The sequence below is a fragment of the Chiloscyllium plagiosum genome, chromosome 35 (assembly GCF_004010195.1).
Source record: "Chiloscyllium plagiosum isolate BGI_BamShark_2017 chromosome 35, ASM401019v2, whole genome shotgun sequence".
Lineage (NCBI taxonomy): Eukaryota > Metazoa > Chordata > Chondrichthyes > Orectolobiformes > Hemiscylliidae > Chiloscyllium > Chiloscyllium plagiosum.
The window spans coordinates 3,220,282-3,243,103 of record NC_057744.1 but is presented as its reverse complement, the minus strand read 5'-3'; the positions used below and the strand labels follow the sequence as shown (position 1 = coordinate 3,243,103).

General features: G+C 39.8%; 1 protein-coding gene across 1 annotated transcript in view; it reads left to right on the top strand.

The window, feature by feature from the left end:
* Positions 1 to 395: 395 nt before the first annotated feature.
* The window catches only part of LOC122540579 (ubiquitin-associated and SH3 domain-containing protein B-like), a 140,479-nt gene continuing 118,052 nt past the window's right edge, over positions 396 to 22,822 (top strand). The window contains exon 1 of the mRNA XM_043676456.1: positions 396 to 874. Within this exon, the coding sequence (XP_043532391.1) occupies positions 747 to 874 (128 nt within the window). The 5' untranslated portion in view covers positions 396 to 746. The remainder of the gene's footprint in view (positions 875 to 22,822) is intronic.

Sequence of the window (22,822 nt, the reverse complement as noted above, 5' to 3'; positions counted from 1 at the left end):
GGGTATATGAATAGGAAGGGTTTGGAGGGATATGGGCCGGGTGCTGGCAGTCGGAACTAGATTGGTTTGGGATATATGGTCGGCATGGACTGGTTGGACCGAAGGGTCTGTTTCCATGCTGTACATCTCTATGACTCTATGCTGCACTTTGTGCTGAAATCTCTGGCATGGGATCTGAACTCAGTCCCAGACGCTTCATTTTGAAAACCCATTCAAACAGCCTCCATGAGCTCAATTCTCTATTGAAAAATGTTTGCAAAAACGTTCAGTACATAGCATTAAATTGTTAATAAACTCATCCGGAATAGTCCAGGGATTTTTTGTTAAATCAAAACTTCATGTCTTAATGGATAGGTGGTTAATTAATGCTCCTGAACTTTTCTCTAAGATCCAGATCAGGCAGCGTGGGTTGGGAGCTCCATATAAGGGAGAGAGGGAGGGAAGCTGATTATACTGTCCCAGACCCATTCATAAATTAGTCAGTCAGAGAGCAGACTCCAATTCGAGTGCTACAGTAGCAGCGTTTTCTTGTTGCTTCCATGCTCGCTTGTGTAATATTTTAAGGAGGGGATGGTTAGACTTCCGACCGACGTGTGCTTGAAGTGAATATCGCCTGAGTGACTTTAGATCCTGTGTATGTACCAGGAAGTCGATCCTTTACGTTGTTGAGCTGTGGTTCTGTGAAACACGCTGTCTGCATTCTGTAGGACTGATTTATCTGGAATGGCACTTTGATCTCGCATACAATGGCCACTAAAGAAGAGCTTTACAGCAAAGTTGTGCCCCGAAAGAATAGGCAGAACCGACCCGGGACCGTTAAACATGGATCAACACTCGAGGTCTTCTTATCAATGGGATTCCCTAAAGCCCGGGCGTAAGTTGGATGAGTTCAGATGTATTTATTTATTTCTTTGTTTCCTTTTATTTTGTAGCTTCCCACATTGTTACTGTATCCAAATGGCGTTTGCTCTGATTGTGTGTTTCCATTCTATGTAACGTTTCTTTCTATAACAGATCTTGCTACATTGTTGAAGAGGGAGTTGTCACATGGCCTAGAGATTCAAAATATGTTTAAAACAGGGAATAGTGTTTGTTCAAAACGCCCGGTGTTCAGTAGGGGATATGACAGGCGAACGTTTCACGGTCTATCTCTCCTTCGTATTTAAGACAAAAAAAGATATAAACGCGCCACTCTCACCCTTTCACACACACAATAACACAACTGCAATGTAAGGCCTGCAGGCAGGAAGGTGGGTGATGGTCCGGGTTTGTTCTGGAACTGAATGGAGTGGTTCCGTTGCAGTTTTATTATCGGTCACCCAAAGGCTGCGGAATGGTTTTGGAAAGTAAACAGTCCCGGGGCTGTGAGGATTTCCCAATTGGGGATGTGTCTGTTTCAGTCACATTCCTTCCCCCTCCCATTTTTGTGAAAAGGCTGATTGAAAGCTGCTTTTTAAAAAAAAAATCAAGCGTGAAATTTTAACAAAGCAAACATATTGCTGTAAGTGTAACAGAAAATGCTGTAAATACTTAGATTTGGCAGCATCTATGGAGAGAAAGTAGAGTGAACATTTTCAGGTGTCGATGACCTTTCATGAACCCCCTGCGTACTTCTAATACATTTGTGTTTTTTTTACAATGAGCTGGCTCTGCATTCGGTCCAGAATGAACATACAGCCCTGTGCACGCTACTGTTTTCCTAAACCGCTAATGGAAGCCACTTTCTCTCTCTCTCCCCGCAAGCCGCTCTTACAAAGGTGAATGCGGCAAAATCCTTTTCCCTAACTAGACACGATTTTCTAAAGCAAACACTGAGCACAGAAAGGCTCCTTTACTCTTATTTTACTGTGTTACAGAACAACGCATTGACATCCTGTACTAATAGTCCCTACACTGAAATACAATTTTAAAACATTAGACTGTTTCTCTCCACTCCCTGTATTATTCTGGAATACCACTACTTTTTATAATTATCCTCAAATGGAGAACTTTGTTGGTATGCTTCATTGTGGTCATGTCCACAGACTGTGGAGTCAATATAGAGACTGTTTCCACTGGCAGGAGAGTCAGCAACCAGAGTTAGGATCATTCAAGTCAAAAGCGCCGAGGGGAGGAAAAACATTTTTGAAATATAGTAAATTATAATCTGGAATGTGTTGTCTTTAAAAAAAAAAGTGATCGTAGCAGATTATTCAATTTTCAGAACTGTATAAATACCTGGAGGTGGGGAGAGACAACTGCAGGGGAGTGAGTCCAATTGTCCAGACTCAGCACAAACTAGATGGACTGAATGGTCTCATTTTCTGCTACAAAGGCAGATTCTGTTTTTCTAATGTTACCAGTTATTGAGCTTGCATTCTGTGATTATATCCAATCATTTATTTCAGTGGAAAACTGAAAACAAATGCCTTTGCCTGAGCAAGAAGGAACAAACTTATTTTTCTACGACATCCAGCATTACTTTTAGAATGCCCCTATTTCATAATTATTGATTCAATTTTTTTTTATTAAAAATGCAGTCACTGTGGTAATGGGATTTTTTTTGTCTGCTGACCAGCTTTACCAGATTCCTTGTTGGGTACAATCACAACTCCATTAACCTTAATTTCCCTGTTTGCAGTATTTTGGTGTAGGTCTAGTGCATCCTCTGTTGTAACAAGGGATGTGAAGCTGCAATCATACAGCTTCTGCAGGATTTGGAATCCCATTGGGACTTCAGTCAGATAGATATTTAGAGAAAGGCAGCATTATTTAACCATCATAGAATCATAGGATCATCACTGTGTGGAAGTAGGCCACTCGGCCCATCAAGTCCACACTCACCCTCTGAACAGCATCCCACCCAGACCTAACCCCCTATCGTATCCCTGTTACCCTGCATTTCCTATGGCTAATCCACCTGACCTGCACATCTTTGGACTGTGGGAGAAAACCAGAGCACCCGGAGGAAACCCACGCAGACACGGGGAGAATGTGCAAACTCCACACAGACAGTCGTCTGAGGGTGGAATCAAATCCAGGTCCCTGGCACTGTAAGGCAGTAGTACTAACCACTGAGCCATCATGCCACCTCCAGTTTTTCAGTTTTTTGATTAGGTTTTTTTTGATGAGGTAACAGAGAGGGTTGGTGAGAGCAATACAGTTGATGTGGTGTACATAGACTTCCAAAAGGTTTTTGATAAAGTGCCACATTAATGTTGTCAACAAAGTTGAAATCCATGGAAGTAAGGGGACAGTGATAACCTGGATATGTGGTTGATTGAGTGACAGAGAACAGGACCCTGTAAATGAATGTTTTTGGACTGGAGGACTGTATTAAGTGGAGTTCCCTAGGGATCAGTGATTAGGATTCCTCCTTTTCTTGATGTATATAAATGATTTAGATTTGGATGTGCACAGCTTGATGATGCAGAATTTGGAATGATTGTGAACTGTGAGGAGGGCAGTGATACTCTTCAAGGGTTTGGAGATAACAATTGCTTGTTGCACCAGTTTTTGAGATTAATTTAATGCAGGCAATAGGAAGAAATGCATTTGGTAGGATAGGATAGGAAAATATTAGAATACAATTCTTAAAAAGGGTGCAGGAGCAGGGGGTCCTGGGCATGTATTGAATACAAATCAATGAAGGTGGCGAGGCAGGTTGAGAAAACAGCTAAGCAATACATTTTCTGCAGAGAGCTCTGTCAGGTGGACCTCAAAAGTCCCATGACACTATTCTAAAGAAGAACAGCGGAACTTTCCCAGCACTTGGCTGACATTTATCTTTCAAACAGAATCAATTTATTTTATTTATGATTGCAAGAACTTGCCTTTAATTGCCTGTCAGAGAACAGTGTCATTTTAAATGTAGCCACTTGATCATTTCCATATTGCTGTATGTGGAAGCTTGCTGTGTGCAAGTTTAGCTGAGCTTTATAAATAGAGAATTAAGTATAAACACAATAAATTTATGGTGAACCTTTGTATAAAACACTGGTTCAGTCTTAACTAGAGTATTGTCCAATTTTGGGCAGCACACTTTAGGAAGGACATGAAGACATAGAGAGAATGCAAAAAATATTTACCAGAATGATTCCAGTTTTGTGGACAGATTGGAAAAGTGGAGGCTGCTTTTAGAAAAGAGAAAGTGGAGAGGAGATTTGATTGAGGTGTTAAAAATCATGAGAAGTCTTGAATGTGTAGGCAGGGTAAAACTGTTCCCATTGACAAGAGGATTAATACCAGAAAGCACCAATTAAACGTGATTTGCAAAGGAAGCAATGGCGACATGAGGAAAGACCTTATCATGTTGCGAATGATTAGGGTCTGGAATGCACAGCCTGAGAATGTGGTGGAAACTTTCAAAAGGAAATTATAAACAATTACCTGAAGAAATAATGTGTAGGGTTACTGTGAAAGGGCCAGGAATGACATGAGCTGTGTGACTCCTACAGAGAGCCAGCATGGCTACAAGCATTCAGCTCCCCTCACTTTTGAGCTGCAAAATTCTATAATAAAGAAAAAGGAGTTAGTTTCCCCTCATAGCACTGCACCTGTCAAGGCAAACTAAAGATTATTAGCTCAGGGTACAGTGAGTCATGGAGGTCTATAGCACAGAAAAAGGCCCTTTGGCCCAATGAATCTGCACTGGTCAAAAACAACTGCCTAACCAATCTAATCCCTTTTTCCAGCACTTGGCCCATAGCCTTGTATGCCTTGGCATCACAAATGCACATCTAAATACTTCTTAAATATTATGAGGGTTTCTACATCTACCACCCTTACAGGCAGTGAGTTCCAGATTTCCACTATACTCTGAAAATATTTTTCCTTGCATCTCGTCTAAACTTCCTGTCCCTTACCCCCAGTCATCGGTCCTTCCAGCAAGGGGTAAAGTTCCATTCTGTCTATGCCCCTCATAATTTTAGACATTTTAATCACATGTCCCTCAGTCTTCTTTGAAGCAACAAAAACAACCCCAGTCTGTCCAATCCCTCTTCAGAACTACAATTTTCCAATGCAAGCAAAATCCTGGCAAATTTTCTTCTGCGCTGTGTCACTTGCAATCACATAGCTCCTATAATGTGGATTTCAGGACTATCAAATACAACCTCTTGGCTTGGTTACATCTCAGTACCAGCCTCACCTCCTGAATCAGAAGGTTCTGTGTTCAAGTCCCACTCCAGAGGCTTGAGCACAAGATTTAGGATGACATTCCTACTGCAGTACTGAGGGAGTGCTTCATTACCATACGAACCCTGTTTCAGATGCAGCTTTAAACCAGCCCCTCTCAGATGGACCTCAAAAATCCCATGGCACACAAGAACAGGAGAGTTTCTCCCTACTGCCTGTCTGGTATTTATATTTTAACCAGTGTCACTTAAAATCAAGTCATTTTCAGGTTTGTGGGAGCTTCTTGTGTGTAAATTAGCTACTGCCATTTCTATGTTATAGCAGTGATAATATTTAATTATCTGTAAAGCACTTTAATTCTGAGGTAATCAAATACACTATAGAAATGTGAGTCTTTTTCACTTCTGAGAGTGATGTGTATTTATGATCTCATATAACTAGCCAGACCAAAAACTGTATCGGAAAGATTGCACTCGCTGCACTCTCTCAATCTTTGTGATGCTGCTAATGCATTAATTTTAAACTGCTCCCAGTGCTTATAGCTCTTGCATTTCACATTGACAACATACAGCTCAAAATTCTTCTTGCTAGATTACAACCCAAGGTTACTGGGGTAAAATCTAAATTGGGTACTGCAGCAGTTTTTTTTTGACAATCAAGTGGCTTGCATTTCATATAAAAACTGACATCCCACTGACAACACTGATGTGTCGACATGAAAGCATGATTATTCTTAATACATGCAGTGGCTGAAGAACTTTCTGGCACTCGATTGCATATTAATTGCAGCAAAAAAAAAGTCAGCTCTATTTGAATCTTTCAGCATGGATGTAGCACTCTTGATGTTTGATGACAGGCCCAAAACCAAGTAAGACCAAAATGAGACATTTACGTACACAAGAAAGAAATGAGCAATTTTTGTGGGAGAATTGCAAGTATAGGTACTGGAAATAAATCGGAGCAGCAACTCCAGAATGATAAGAACAGCAGGTTTATCAGCCTTGGAGAAATAATGGACTGAATGGCCTCTTCCTGTCCTTTCTGATGCTACGTGAAATATACTTTAATGAGAGGTATTTGGCCCCTCAATTTATTATTTCGACTTTAATTATAATCCTCCATTTTGTTTCTAGCTCTTCCAAATAAAAAATTCAATTTTTTTTTGCAAAGGAAGTACGATGATCATGGCACATATCAATGTGTCGCACAGAACATCAATCAGAAAACTTAATGGAATGCAGGCTGGTATCTCAATGGAGCAAAGTGGAGGAAACTGTGCTCTAGTTCTCCAAAGCCTTGATTACATCCCATTGGAGTAGTGCTTTGTTCTGCTCACTGAGCCTCAGAGAATATACCAGTGTAACAGATTCACCAGAATGAAACCAGGCACAAGTTTTTAAAAAAACAATTGGCAAAAGAACTAGGGATTAATTGAGACTTTCTTATGCACTGAAGTATTAAGATCTGCTTTGCCAATCTCTTGGAGAGTTAGAATCTGATTCCTTGGAAGATTTCAAAAGGCAATTGGTCGTGGACTTAAAGACTAATATGCAGAGTTAAAGAGAAAAAGCCAGAATGTATGGCTAATTGGATAGCTTTTTCCAATTGTAAGCAGAGAAGAGATGGGCACAATTATCACCTTCAGTGCTATACAATTCTGTGACTCAAGAGAAGGATTAATTTGAGGCTGAATGAGACTTGATTAGGAAATTAAGGGGTGAGCTAATAACGATGTTTAAAATTTTGGTGATGCGGTAGGTACAAAGGAATCCTTTTCTGTGATATTTTGGGGCACTTTGGGGGCAAACACTTTAAAATTAAAGCTAGTCCACCTTGAAATGAATCCAGGAAACACTCTTCAACGAGAACCAGAATTTTAGAATTCTCTTCTCCCTAAAGACTGTGAATGTTAGATCAATTAACATTTTAAGACTGAAGTTGATAGTTTTATTCTTAGTTTAGGATCATCCATGATCTAATAGAGTGGAAGAACTGTTTCAAGAGGCTGAACTTTATAAGGGGTTATAGAACAAAGAAAGTTACTATATGGAGGTGGGCCATTGATCAGCCACAGTCTCATTAAATAGCAAAATAGACTCAAGGGACTGAATGGCTATCTCTTAATCCTAGATTCCAATACTTAATCTTTGCTTTCCCTTCCTTCTGCAGTATTTTAAATACAAATTCATGCCCCTGAATCAATTACTGGTATCTTTACCTCTCCATATTTAGAGTCTTTTTAATACATAGTCATCTCACTAACCTTCCAATATGCTACATAGAGAAAGTTTGGCTTCCCTGCTCTGTTGAACCAGTTCTTTCTCACAGTGGTTACAGCCAGGGAGAGAGACTAACAATTGTATTTTGTAATTATTGAGGTGTGCAGATATTTCTGTCAAAATGTGACAGCCAGCAAGGAAGTTGTTTAAAGTGAGGGGTATCAAATGGAGGCTGTACACCAAGCAGATTAGTTCTTGAGTAATGGAAATCCTGTTCCCATTGCTCTGACATCAGTGATTTGCCTTATCTCTCAGTAGCAAAGCAACAGCACTGAAATTATTTGTTTAAACAAAAAGAAAATTTGGCATTAAAAATGAAGAGCTTTTGTTGAACAACCTCCCATGTTTGTAAATGGAGTTGTAGCCTCCATAACAAGGGTGCAATTGCCATGTAGTGCAATGGTAGTGTCCCTACCTCTGAGAGAGGAAGCCTGGATGTACATCCTTCCTGCTCCAGAGGTGTGTCATGTCTTCTCTGAATAGGTTGATGATAAAATACTTTTTTTGTAATTGCCATTCGTCGAATAATGAGGGCTATGTCATAATAATATGCATGAGAATAGATTTCATTAAATGGGCTACCATTTTGAATCTGTTCTTAATAACAGACTACATTTAATACCTTATTAAATACAAACTGCTCCATGGGTGACAATCCACATCTTGACTTCTGAATAAGAAGTTCCAGCACGTTCAATGGAGATGACTGGGAAGTATTAGAAATGCATGTTGTGTACTTAATAGCCCTGAATTAATATTTCACAGCTATGCTGAAGAAGAAATTGTTTTACATTTAATAAGTAAAACAGAAAATGCTTATCAGGTATTTGTAGTTTTAAAATAATCATCTTTGCTACCATCTTTCTCCACGGCTTCACCCCGTACCAACTCTGGGAAGTCTGGTTTCAATTCTGGCTCCTCCAGCATCAACAATCTTTAATCAGACCATTATTAGAAGCTGTGTCTTCAGCTGCCTGATTTAATCCTGATGTGCATTAGCTTTTGGAGATTTTGTTATATTAAAGGTATTAGGTAAACACAAGTTCTTGTTATAATGAAAAAGGAATGTTAATATTTAGTTTTCGATCACTGCCCAGAATCATGAATGCTTCCGGTGCAGAATATTTATCGTTTTTTGAACAGTTTCTAAGCAGTTGGTGTTTTTGTAGAGTTTTCTACATGTGATCTGGATCTTCACTTGCCTTTCTTATTATTCATCCATGAAATAAGGGGATTGATCGTTTGGCCAACATTTATTGCCCATCACTAATCAGCCTGGAAAAGGCGGTGATGAGTAGCCTTCTTGAATTGTGATGGTCCTTCGCATGTAGGTACACCCACAGTGCTGTAAGGGAGAGAGTTCTAGGATTTTGACCCAGTGGCATTGAAGGAATGGTAATATATTTCCAAGTCAGAATGGTGAGTGGCTTGGAGGGGAACTTGCAGGAGATAGTGTTCTCGTGTATCTGCTGCCCTTGTCCTTCTCTGTGATTAAAGTCTACAAGTTTGGAGGGTACTGTCAAAGGGCCCTTGGTGAGTTGTTACAGTACATGTTGCAGATGATACACCCAGCTGCCACTGTGCATTGTGCTGAAGAGAGTAAATGTTGAAGGTGGTGGATATGGTTCCAATTAATGGGTTGCTTTGTCCTGAATGGTTTTGGGTTTCTTGAGTTATTCAGACAAAAGAAACATTCTATCACACTCCTGACTTGTGGTTTTGTGGACAGGCTTTGGCGATTCAGGCAATGAGTTGCATGTTCCTGATCAGCATTTGTAGCCACAGTATTTGTATGACTGGTCCAGTTCAGCATCTGGTCAGTGGTAACTGCAGGATCAAGAGTGTGGTGCTGGAAAAGCACAGCTGGTCAGGCAGCATCCATGGAGCAGGAGAATCGATGTTTCATGCATCAGCCCTTCATCAGGCTTATGCCTGAAACGTCAATTCTCCTGCTCCTCGGATGCTGCCTGACCGGCTGTACTTTTCTAGCACCACACTCTCGACTCTGATCTCCTGCATCTGCAGTCTTCACTTTCTCCTAGGTAACTCCAGGATGTTGATGGTGAGGGATTCAGTGGTAGTAACGCCAATGAATGCAAAGGAGAGACAGTTAAAAAATGTCTTGTTGGAGATGGTAATTGCCTGGCACTGTGTCATTATTAGCCCAGGTCTGTATGTTGTCATGGACTGTTTACTTGGCCTGTTTCAGTAGTTTTTAATGTTGTGTTTGAACTACCTTTTAGCTGTCTTAATACAATTTGCATTCCTTCGCGATGGTAAAAGTTTGTGAACTGCAGCATTAACTTGTGTTTCTCAGCAACCAGCTGCATATTATCACTTGTTTCATGTAAAGTAATTTAACACCATTGTTACCTTTGAAACACGGGCATCATTGTGTTGCACCTTCTGGTCTCAGTTATGATTCAGCGGGTGGCAGTCTTGTCTCCAAATGTAAAAATTGCGGGTTCCAATCCCATTGTGGAAACCGGAGTACCACATCCAAGCTAAGACTTCAGTGGAGAACTGAAAGAATGTTGTAGCATTTGAGATATAGTTTTTCAAATGGGATATTAAACCGAGGCCCAGTCTATAAATGATCCCATGATGCTGTTACAATCAGTAATTACATTACTGATTGTAATTTTGCTATGTGCAAATTGGCTGCCACTTTTGCAATGCATAGGTACTTTATTAGTTATAGTATATTTTGAATGTTGATTTTGAAACGTAAGACTTGTAAACCTTTTTTAAAACAGTACATCAAATAAATGTTCTGTCAGTGCTTCAGGTGTCACGCATGCATCTATCCAGAATTCCCTATTTGGAATAGGTAACAACTGAAGAGGAAGGGAAATGTAAAAATGAACCACCAAGAAAGGAGATAGAGAACCTGTTTTTGAGAAAAGACTAAAGATGTCAATAAATATAAAGAGATTGAGGAATGAAAGATCATTGTTGCCCACAGGCAAAGCTGCATCGGTTTAGTTTTGTGAATATTTTATAAATAAAACATGTTTTCTTAAGGAACACATTTAAAATTACAGGTGATTTAGCAAATGAGCCTTGAAGTTAAACTTTTTTTGGCTAACAAGTATAATTGCAGAAGTATTTGACAAAGCTGAGGAGATGCAAGTTACATTTATACAAAATATAGTTTTGATTATAAATTAATCGAGTAAAGAAGTTGTAAATTGAGTAATCAAATCGCCAGGATTCTTCAAGAAATTGGTGTCAGCAAAACCTGGAGATAGAGACATTTTTTATTTCGATACATTTTCATTTTTGCTTCAAATGTTTTAATTTATTGTTTACTAAATTATTGGAGGTGGGATTAAAAGGATAGGTTTAGTCAAGCATCATTAAAAGACTGTGATTATGATTCCAATTAGTTGTGGTTACAAGCTTTACATTCCAAGCTAGGTATATTGGTGGGAGCAACCTGCTCGCTTCATCTCTCATGGAATATTTATCTGCTGTCCTCACCAGATTTGTGTCAGTGTGACATTTTTCCAAAAATTTTTTCAGCTACAGATGATTTATGCTCAATATATGGATTGTTAAGTGGATTTATTCCCACTAGGGGATGTTGTGAAACTTTCCGGGTTTAATTCATTCTCAATTAAATTGTAACAATGACTAAATATTTGGTTGACAGCTTAATGTCTCTTATTGCACAGTATTGCAACTACAAATTACCTTGGGACATTTGACCTTAGTAAAGCGACTAAACAAATGCAAGTTTTTGTGATTGGGTTAACCTTTTGGAAAGAATATTTGGAACTGGGACAGATACAGACTCAACTTTTGGGTTCCACATCTACAATGGAAATATCACATTGAAACACTCCGTCTCAACACATACGGGAAAGATGGCAACGGGAGAACTGCTTGTGGAAGGCAACTTGAGAATTTTGTTTTGGAATGTACTTTGGGATGTTGCTTTAAGTTAAAGGTATAATACAAAGATAAGTTGTTTTTTTGTGAAGAACCTTGTGACATTCTATATATGTTAAATATGTAACATAAATGCAAATTGTTCAGAACAAGGAATCAAATTTTTGGATAAAGTAATAATTTACAAAAGTGTATTAATAAGTGGAGATGCACAAAATTGACTCAAATTATTTTTGTCTTTGGATAATGTATTTGCTGCAAACTTGACATTTAAAACATGTTGTCAGAAGTTACTGATTTCCGTTTTCTCCCCCACAGTCCCCTCCTTCCCTGCCATCTTGCTAATTCAGGAACAATGTTGTTGATCCGACTTCCTTGAAATCCATTGAGCTGGTTTCAGACTGCATTGTGCATCCTGTTTGAATTGTGTTCAAAACCCATTCCCCACCTACCTGGCCCCATCCCCCTCCTTCCTAGTTGCTCTGCTGTTGAATTCCTGCCATGCTGTAGATACACATTGACTCCAGACAGAAAGAGAGCAGAAGTGAGGAAGCTAACACTGCCATCTACATCCTAATAAACCTTTAAGTGGCAACATTAGTACAGCTTGTTCAGTGGACTGCATGCCCACGTTCCAACTCAAGACATTTCATTGAGTTACTAGGAGAAAGTGAGGACTGCAGATGCTGGAGATCAGAGCTTAAAAATGTGTTGCTGGAAAAGCGCAGCAGGTCAGGCAGCATCAAAGGAACAGGAGAATCGACGTTTTGGGCATAAGCCCTTCTTCAGAAATTTCATTGAGTTACACCAAGTCCACAATGATGTTAAGTTTGGGATGCCAATAATCTGGGTCTTCTGAATATTTCTTCAACATCTCCCTCCAGTCTTGAAAAGAAAATTCTCAACCTGCATGTATATAGTGCTTTTTGTGACTTCAAGATATCACAAGATGCGCTACAGTCAGTTAATTTTTTTTTAAAGTTTAGAAATCTAGAGATTCGAGAGCAAATTTGCGCAAACACAATTCCTAGTTGAAGGTTAAATCTTATCCCAAAGACACGGGGAAGAACTCAGTTGCTTTTATTCTTTTGGATAGGAACCATGGGGTCTTTTACTGTACAAGACATTTACTGTTCCAGAATATATATACCCTACCCTCATGTACAAAAATGGCAAATTATGGACAGCCTTTTAATACTAATGCATGAACTGTTGGAACAGGTTGCAGCAACAGCTTGTATTTTGCTGTTTGACATGAAATTACTTTGAGAATACTGTGCTGCTGGAAATGGGAAACAGTATTTTGTTGCTCTGTAATAATCTGCAAACAGCATTGTCAGTTTGTGTTCAAGATTCAGATGCATTGAGAAATCTGTAGTAAGGATAACCCAGAGAATTGGGGGTTTAGCTCAATGCTGTGCTAGTATGGTGCTGACTCTCCAGTAAGCCTACAAAACTATAATACAAACTGCAACATGCTACATTTTCCAGCAGTGTCTTTAATGAAGATATCCTCTCCAAACATTTGTAAAAGGATAAAGGTAAAGGGTTAGATGCCACACTATGTTGAGATAGTCATGGAGTCTCCTGGAATTGAAGGTTGACCTCCAGTTTACTACTGTAAACAATTTTAAAAAGAAGCCATTGAGCTGTTTTACTTTTGAAAATGTGCATTAATTTAGTTGAACACCATCCACCCCCATTTGTTAAAGGTGAAAAACATACTTAATTTCACAGATGCAAAACATCCTGAAGTGTTTACAGTCCAAGGCTAACTTCTGAAATGTAGCCAAAGCTGTAATATTTGGTTGGGGGTTGGGCGGGGAATCACATTTAGAGACGATGGTAACTGATGATAGAAGAGAGACTTGAGCACACAACTGGAGTTGGCATGTCAGTGCAGTATTGATAGAGTGCTACACAGTTAGATGTATGCTGTCTTTTGGATGGTACGTTTCCTTCTCATGTGGATATACAAGATCCAAAGGCATTATTTTGAAGAAGAGCAGGGGTGTTCTCCTCAGTGTTCTGGTCAATATTTATTTGTGAACTGTCATCATTAAAATGGTTTGGCTATTATGACATTCCTTCTCTAGGGAGCTTGCTGTGCACAAATTGCTGCATTTCCTGAATAGCACTGTCTCTGCTTCAGAATTAGATATATCATGAAAGATGCTGTATAAATACCAGTTCTTTCTTTTTCATATCTCTTCCCTCAAATGCAATTCACCAAAGGAAATGCCATTTGCCCTCTGGTCACCTGGTTTTTCTGGGAGGGTGAATGTCCTGATCAGTGCCTTACATTTCTTTAGTTCTGATTATAAGGTTTTTCCAAAAAAACTGAACATAACCTTCTGCAGCTGTGCACCTGTTGTTGTACTGATTGGAATTGAGAGGAAAAAATATCGAAGGAATTGAACTACATCTAAAGTTGGCAGTGTCTGTGCTGCAAGTGCTCCTCATTGAGCCACTGCAAGGAGCTGGTCAGACCTGGGTAGAGAACCTCTGGGCGCATCCTGCGTCACTGGAAAGAGAAACATTTCTGAAACTGATGACTGATTTTCTCCCTAACATGCTTCAGTGATTAGGAAGACTCTGACCACTCATCACTTAATCACCATACATCTTCTACAGAAATGCAATGGGATGTTTGAAATAATTTGCATAAAATAAAGCCATTTACTCAGCACTAACATTTAAGTTAGAATGCCTAGTTGTCAGATAAGTGATTATTTTTTCTCATAAATCCCTCTCTCTCATTCTCTCATCTTTTTTTCTCTCTCTTTTTCCTTTTTTTGTCTTTTCAATAACCAACACTGGCCATTCTTCATTTCGAATGAACTCGCTTGTCCCTCCAGTGCTTCACATTCTTCATCTTCTCAGAACTTAAACCAGGGATTTACTTCAATGCATTCATTCATATTTCACTCTCAAGCTATGGAAATCCATCCATCTTTTTTGGTTTCAAAACTCAAACTTCATGTCATCCAACCATTACTTCTCCCTGACTCTTTCTAACTCTGGTGGTCTGGTCTGTGGTTCTGAACAGTTTTTTTTTTAAACAAAGGCAACATGGGCCTTTTTGTGTCACTCTCTGACTATTTCCAAAGGGAAGAAATGTTTCACTGACCACAGTAATGCCAGCTCTACCAAAAAATATATTGGACTAAACTTGTTCACAGTTTAGGCAAAAGTGAGGATTCCTGATGAAGGGCTTTTGCTGAAACGTCAATTTTCCTGCTCCTCGGATGCTGCCTTACCTGCTGTGCTTTTCCAGCACCACTCTGATCTCAACCCTTATTCACAGTCTGTCTGCATTGCAAACCCTTGGAAACTCCCTAATCTAAGATCCTTGACACCCCCATGAGATAACAGTTGTCCTGGGAGACTTTGACAATAGTCAAGTGTCAGAGGAGATAGTGGGGTAATAGAAATGTTACTGGACTAGTAACCGAGCATCCCAGCAAAGCTCTGGGAACATGGGTTCAAGTCTTACTATGGTAGATGGCAAAATTTGAAGTCAACTGGTCTAATGGTGACCCTGACTGTCAATTGCCATAAAATTCCATCTGGTTCACTAATGCCCTTTTAGGGAAAGAAATCTGCCATCCTTACCTGGTCTGATCAAGTACTGTATAGATCCACAGTAAATCAAACTCTGGATGATTAGGGGTGGGCTATAAAAATATAAATTAAAAGCGAATTTGGCCCAGAACTATTCTATCTCATGTTGTATTGAGGGCTTCTTCTATGATCTTAACCTATTTAAGAAACTTTCCAGGCAGTCTCTGCTTAAATCAAGCACAAGGAGGCACTGCATGTGGAAGTTGATCCGGGGGACTTCATTTGGGTCAAGTGTAAGGGTTGGCTGGATAATGGAGTTGTGTGTGGGGTTGGATTCGTGCATGAATGAATCAGCTATCTGAACTATGGGAGTGCCAGGGATTAGAGAAAGCTTTGGTTTAACATTACAACATCAATCTCCTTAGCCAGTGACTGAGTTGTCTGACCTCATTTGAGGCCTCAAGAATTTTCAGCTAAAAGGATAGAAAAACTGAGTTATCTTTGGTGTTATCCAGTGGTCTGACTCTTTCATGGATTGACTGAAATTGAAACAGGAAATGCTGGAGAAACTCAGCACATCTGGCAGCATCCAATGTGGCAATTTCCAAGGTACTTTTTAAAAAAAAATAGATTTACTGTGACTCTTCCCATGACTAAACGTACCATTGACCTCACTCCATATTGCTTCATATAGAAAAGGGTCATCACTTATAGAAGAGTTAACTGTATTGTACCTGTGAAGTTGTAGTCAATCAAGTATCGAGACATTTCGGGCAAAATCATCTGTGTATATTTTGGGTGGTATTTTCTAAGATCCTGTGCTAGTAACATACTGGAAAATAAGAAGCATACTGCCTACAATTATCCTTTGACTTGAATCAATGGATAGAACATCCCTGGGAAGTGCTACTGTCATTTCTAAGCTGCTCGCTGCCTGTAAAGTCCCAGCAGTGGCATAGAATCTCAAATTTCAAGCTGTAGCCCATCCCCAGATGAAGTAGTCATTTTTCTTTTCCAAACAAAACAAATGATTATCTGTCTGCAAATGATGTGCTGACCCACATCTCCCTTAATCCATGTCACTCTATAACAAATGCTACAGACTTGTCAAATATTCAGCACAGGCCATTGCAATATGGCCTTTTGTGTTTTGGAATTTGTCTGTGGTAATTTCCAAGGTACTTTTTTTAAAATGAAGGTGGATATGGATGCAGTGTGACAGGCAGCAGGAAGGCTAGCCAAGAGGCAGTACTCCTCCCGAAGGATTTTCTCCTCTTTTGTCAGTGACGTACAGGACTCCTCTCGAAGGTGTGACTATTTTACTCATTGGTTTGGGGTGTCAGTGGCCAGCATTTATTATCCATCGCTAATGACCCAGAAGGCAGTTAAGAGTAAACAACATTTGCTGTGCGTCTGAAGGCACATGTAGGTTATGCCACTAAAGGTGACAGATTTCCTTCTCTAAAAAACATTAGTGAATTGGATGGATTTTTATGACAATCAATAGTGGTTGCCTGGCCACCATTGTTTTGGATAAAATTTCCACTTTTGCCAGAATGGGATTCAAACCCATGTCTCCAGAACATTAGCCTGGGTTCTGGGTTACTAGTCCAGTGTCATTACCACTATACCATTGCCACCTGAAGTTCAGAACTTTTGGAGTTCTGAATAAAATTGTATCATGCTCGAAATATTAACTCTGTTCTTCTCTCTGTAAATGCTGTAAGACTTTCTTCACTTTAAACCAGTGAGGAAATTCAGGAGAAATTTCTTTAGCCAAAGTGTAATGAGAGTTTGGATATTGGCACCACGAAAAATTGAGCCAAATAGTACAGATATTTTTAAAGGGAAGCAGAATTCAGTCTGTACAAGAGAAAGGAATGGAAAGGTGTGCTGACTGAGTGGGATTAAATAAATTGACCAGAGGCTCATGTGACACATACATATCAATACATGCCTGTGTTGCACACTCTTTGCCTTTTGTTTTCATGGTTGGGGTTAAGAAACTGAGTTCAGTGGAGAATTGAGCTGGCTGTATTAGAATCAGAGATTGCTGTCTTTCACAGGAGCATGACTGTACTCCACATGGTTTATTTAATTTCCGCCTTAAGAGAGGCCTGACCCATAATGTCACTACCTTCACCATGTCTGGTGCAAGGAGGCAGGTACTGAATGCAGGCAGAATGGGTGTTGAACCCTGTACTGTTGGCTCAAAGCTGATCTATGCCAGCTGCTTGATTGAGCCAGTTACCTCCAAAATGGCTCATTCATGTTGCTGGGCCAACTGATACTTTTACGTGCATGAGGCCTGGAGCTCTGAATAATGATGGTAGATGCTCCAATTGTCTTTCCATCACATGGCTGAGTAGGAATCAAAAAGGGATTGGAAATCTGGAAGTTTTCGTCAAATCCAGAAGTCTGATGGTAGGGTGTGGGCCCCAATTGCAAGTTTCATTACTGTTACTAATACTCACAGCAAACAAAAAACTATCAAAAGTTATAGAATAAAGGCAATGGATAAAGTGGAGAGACTTATTTAATTTCAGTTAGATCACAGCTGAAAATGCTGGACGGGATGAATATACCCACACGCCTATACCAGATTTGTATAAAGGACAACTTATTTGGAAACTTCTACTAGTTGGTAGAAGTGGTTTCTCTGAAATTCATAGGTCAAAAGCATGAAGCCACTGTACCTAGAATTGTACACAATCATTCTTAGGAGGTTAAAAAGATTTTGGATCTGCAATGAGGAGCAGATGATAAACAGCCTTGTTACCAGATTGCTCACTTACTGTTCACTAAAGGCTGAATTGCCTCCTCCTGTTTCTTCAAGCCTGAAAACCAGTCAATGAGATAACAGCTGATCTCTACCTTAATTCCATATACCTGTCCTTTTTCATATTAATTAGGAAAGGTATCAATGTTGAAGTCTCCACTGGTCTGGATCTTTTGAAAGCATTTATGTTGTACTTGGTGTGAATAAATACTTTCTGAATTCTGTCCTAAATGTTCTTCCTCAAAATTTAATCCTGTCATCTTGTTTTTCAATTCTTACCAAAGGAAACAGTTTCTCTTTATCACTAAACAAATCCTAGATCTTATACATTATGATCAGATCACCCCATCATTTTTTACACCTCAAGGTAATAAAAGCCACGTTTTTGCAACATTTTCAAGTTGCTGTTTTACTAGGGGTTAGATTACTTCATTCGTAACAGTTCCATTTAGTCACATACACCCACACTGTTACATGATCCTTGCACACTTCACAGAAGTGACTTGTATTCCCCAACAGGAAGGGAGCTCCCCGTATTACTAAAACAACCACGGGGGCTATTCAGATGCAGAACTAAAACTGCTCACTTACTCTTTTGTGGTTGAGTGATTCTTTACTTTCATTTCCACTGTAGGTTCTATCGTATTGAGTTCTGGGTGGTTGAGGTGTTGTACTTCTACCATTCCTCATTTATGCTCTTTTAAACATCAAATTAAGAAATGGTTAAAAGTAATAAAAATACAAAAAGCAGTCAACAGAAATTAAAATAATATTGTCCAGGATGATGATGCACCCCAGCCCCTGCGGTGCCTACTGGTCTCTAAAGGCCTTTATCATATCAGACGTCACATACTCCCTTCCCCCTCCATTCTGTTCCAAGCCTAAGGGCCTGCCTAATTATCAGTGATAGAGGATAGGCCACTGGTGAGTCTCAATGAGAAGAAGCACTTGCCTTATATAAAAGCAGGCAGTTTTTTGAACAATAGCAATAGGTACAAGTTACATTGCCTTACATAAGTCCAACAAGGCAATCAAAGAGCTGGACATCTTGTGTCTGTCTCCACTGGGATCTTGAGCTCACCTGCCTGATCCTCCATGCAAGACTGTGTGACATCTTCAGACTGGATGGAGCTTATAACAACTTAAACATTAATTCTTTCATAATCATTACCTTATATAGCAGTAAAGTAAAAACAGCAAGTCCTGGAGAAGCTCAATAGATCTGGCAACATCTGTGGAGAGAGGCAAACAGAGTTAATATTTTGTGCTCAATATGTCTCTTCTTTGAAATATCCAAATGATCCTTTCATTCATTAAGAGTCTAGCTGGTGTACTGTTCCCAGGCCCCCTTTATGAGCCATGAGTGCAGGTTTGTTGCTTTCCAATAGCACAGGAGAGGAACCAAAGAAGTACAGAATGAGTATATTTGTGCTAATTTAATACTAGTACCTGGTATCCCAGCCCTTCACACTTTCTGAAGAATGTTAACAATTGACAACTGTTTCATAGTAAATTTTAGACTCTTAATCCCAACTATGGCAAATAGTGGAATTTGAACCCAGAACATTAACCTGGGTCTCTAGATTAATAATCTAGCAATAATACCGCTAGGCCATGTTGATGAACAAGATCAGGAGAGGAGAACTAATTGGGCAGTTTTTCAAGGAGCTAGCATCAGTTCAATGGGTCAAATGGACTCCTCCATGGTCTTTATAGCAAGCCAAGAAATGACTGTCAAGATGTTTATGAATGAAGAAACTTAACAGCATCATATGACATGGTTAGTCCACTCTTTGTTTAAGCAGGGACTTCCAACCATTAAAAAGAGAGTTTTTTTTCTTTATTCATTCACAGGATGAAGGTGTTGCTGGCTAGGCAGCATTCATTGCCCATCCCTAATTGCCCAGAGGGCAGTTAAGAGTCAACCACATGGCTGTGGGTCTGGAGTTGTATGTAGGCCAGACCAGGTAAGGATGGCAGCTTCCTTCCCTGAAGGACGTTAGTGATCCAAATGGGTTTTTCCAACAATCGACAATGGATTCATGGTCATTATTAGACTCTTAATTCCAGATTTTTAAAAACATTGAATTCAAATTCCACTATCTGCTATGGCGGGATTTGAACCCAGGTCCCCAGAACATTACCTTCAGTCTCTGGATTAACAGTCCAGCAGTAATACCGCTCAGCCATCGCCTCCCCTCAGGTTAATGTTAAAATATTAGGCAGAGGATGAGGAGTGCCCTAAAAAGGGACTTATGCATTTCTGATAGTGGGTTCCATGCTTTCTACTTTTTAAAAAATAAACAAACAATAGTATTTAGATGACCCCCTAATGGGGCATTGTAACAAAGCAATCAAAAGGTCAATGAAAATTTCCTAATGCTTTCTATTTCATAGTGATTTTATAAATTGTGTTCATCCTCTAAAGGAACATGGTAAAAACAATGATTGCAGATGCTGGAAACCAGATTCTAGATTAGACTGGTGCTGGAAAAGCACCGCAGTTCAGGCAGCATCCGAGGAGCAGGAAAATCGACGTTTCGGGCAAAAGCCCTTCATTAGGAATAGAGGCAGAGTGCCTGCAGGGTGGAGAGATAAATTAGAGGAGGGTGGGGAGAAAGTAGCATAGAGTACAATAGGTGAATGGGGGTGGGGATGGAGGTGATAGGTCAGAGAGGAGGGTGGGGGAAGGTAGCAAAGAGTACAATGGGTGAATGGGGGTAGGATGAAGGTGATAGGTCAGAGAGGAGCGTGGAGTGGATAGGTGGAAAGGAAGATAGGCAGGTAGGACAAGTCATGGGGACAATGCTGAGCTGGAAGTTTGGAACTGGGGTGAGGTGGGGGAAGGGGAAATGAGGAAACTGGTGAAGTCCACATTCGTTCCCTGGGGTGAAATGTTCCGAGGCAGAAGATGAGGCGTTCTAAAGGAACATGGGTAAACCTGTCCTCCATCGGCATGGCTCTGACTTTGCCTGACTACAGCAGTAGCAAGAGTGTTGTTGAAGCACTTGGAACCATATGCAATGTTGACTGTAGTGTGTGCCAGACCCAAAATGCTGAAGGATTCCTGTGACAACTATTTAGTAAATACGTCTGCAACTAAAGAGGACCAGCTGCTGCCATGTACAGTTGATGACTGTTCTTTAGGCTCATGGGGCCAGGATATAAATAGATCTCAATTTCTATCGCTGTACTTTTGATGTCTAAATGTTTCTGTTTGTGCTTTTGTGGTTGCAGTTACTAGATGGCATTTGATTAAAGTTTACTGGTTGGCTAACTCTGTAATGACCATTGAAGGCTTTGCTTGTCGTTTACACCTAATTAAGGGAGATTTACTGGTATTTTGTAGAAGGATAAATACAGGTATCAACAACACAAGTGATGATACTGGACTAATTGGCAGGAGGAACAAAGTTTCTAAACAATTGCCCCAATGCCCTTTTTAGATCTAAGGGCAGCAGTGGAAACAGTGCACAGCCTGATCCTACATTGACCCCAATGCTCTTTATAGCTAGCTATTGAGAAATATCAGTGATCTGTTTCCTGTCTATGATTGGAAGGTGTCAGGCCCTCTGTTCACTACTTCTCCCTCCATGTTATTCACAAAGAGTAGAACAGGATTGATATTGAACCACTGCCATATGGGGAACTAATAGTTCAGAGGGAACAGTGATGATGGGTGAATGGGACTTAGTGCAGGTTAGGATTTGAACAGCAATTTTGAATGAGTTCAAGGATATGGATGAGAGAGAAGATGAAACACTAGCCAGGAATAAATAAGTCTAATGGGTTGAGGTTTTTGCAGCAGATGACCTGACATCGGACAGAATCGGGCCGAATCACAGAAGCAGAAGTAGGAAATTTTTATGATGACATGAATGTGTGGTTGGCAGCTCATCTTAAGACTAAGTATGATAAGATTGCAAAATGTCTGATTCATCCTTCAAAACTTACCCTGGGTATTTAAGTTTCTGAGTCAAGAATCAAAGAATGAACTGGCACAAAGGAGACCATTTGTCCCATACTGCCTGGGCTAGCTTTTTTTTAAAAGAGCTATCCAGTTGGTCCTCTTCCCCTGTTCTTTCACCATTGAGTTGAGTAATTTCTCCTTATGGTGGTCTCCTTATGATGAAAGGAGATTTAAATTTTAGTTGAGCATCTGAGCCGGATAAACCTTAAAAACTGCAGGGGAAGCAGGAGGATGAACTTAATCAATAGGCTATGATTAGTTAAGGTTTTACATGCTCGGTGGGAGAAAGGAAGTATTCAATTTAAATGTTGGAAAGGATAATTGTATTTAACAGTTCAAATAGTCCAGGAACCAACTTTAAGTCTCTCGTCATATTATGGTCTTCTTTATTCAACGCAATCAATAGCAGGGGAGATTCACTTGTTCCTTTGCAGTACATCAGATGACAATTACTTATTGCCCTTTTTACCATTGTTTGTCTATTAATTATTAACTTTCTAATCATTATTTATCTATTAATTATTGACTTTCCAATATCAATGTTGCATTTTTCCCACGTTTTGGGCTTACCTTACATTTTGCTATTCCCATTTGTAAACCAGGGATAGAATTGTTGTTGTGAAAGGAATTACTGTACTGCAGGCCTGAGAAAACCCAAACACTATCTTAATTGTAGATGGAACAAAGAACGATGGGGTGAGATTTCCTCCAAGCACACACTCTCTTCAGATTGACTTTTTGCATGTCACTCATCAGGAGTTTAAGATGAATCTCCCAAAGTTTCCATTGTGAATGGAACATTACACAGCATTCACACCACAGAAATAGTTGGTACAAATAGTCCTCATTTATGTTTTGTATATACTTTCTGAAGTTTATTTTCACTCTTCTTCTTATCTCTCTTAATATCCACTTTCTTCTTAAATGCATCTATATGTTATTCACCTCAATTATTCTTGTTTTCTGGGTGAAGAGGTTTCTCCTGAATTTCTTAGTGGATTTATTGGACACTATCTTATACGTAAGCTCCCTAATTTTGGTTACGCTCATAAGTGGAACATAGAGTCATAGAGATGTACAGCATGGAAACAGACCCTTCGGTCCAACCTGTCCATGCCGACCAGATATCCCAACCCAATCCAGTCCCACCTGCCAGCACCCCGCCCATATCCCTCCAAACCCTTCCTATTCATATACCCATCCAAATGCCTCTTAAATGTT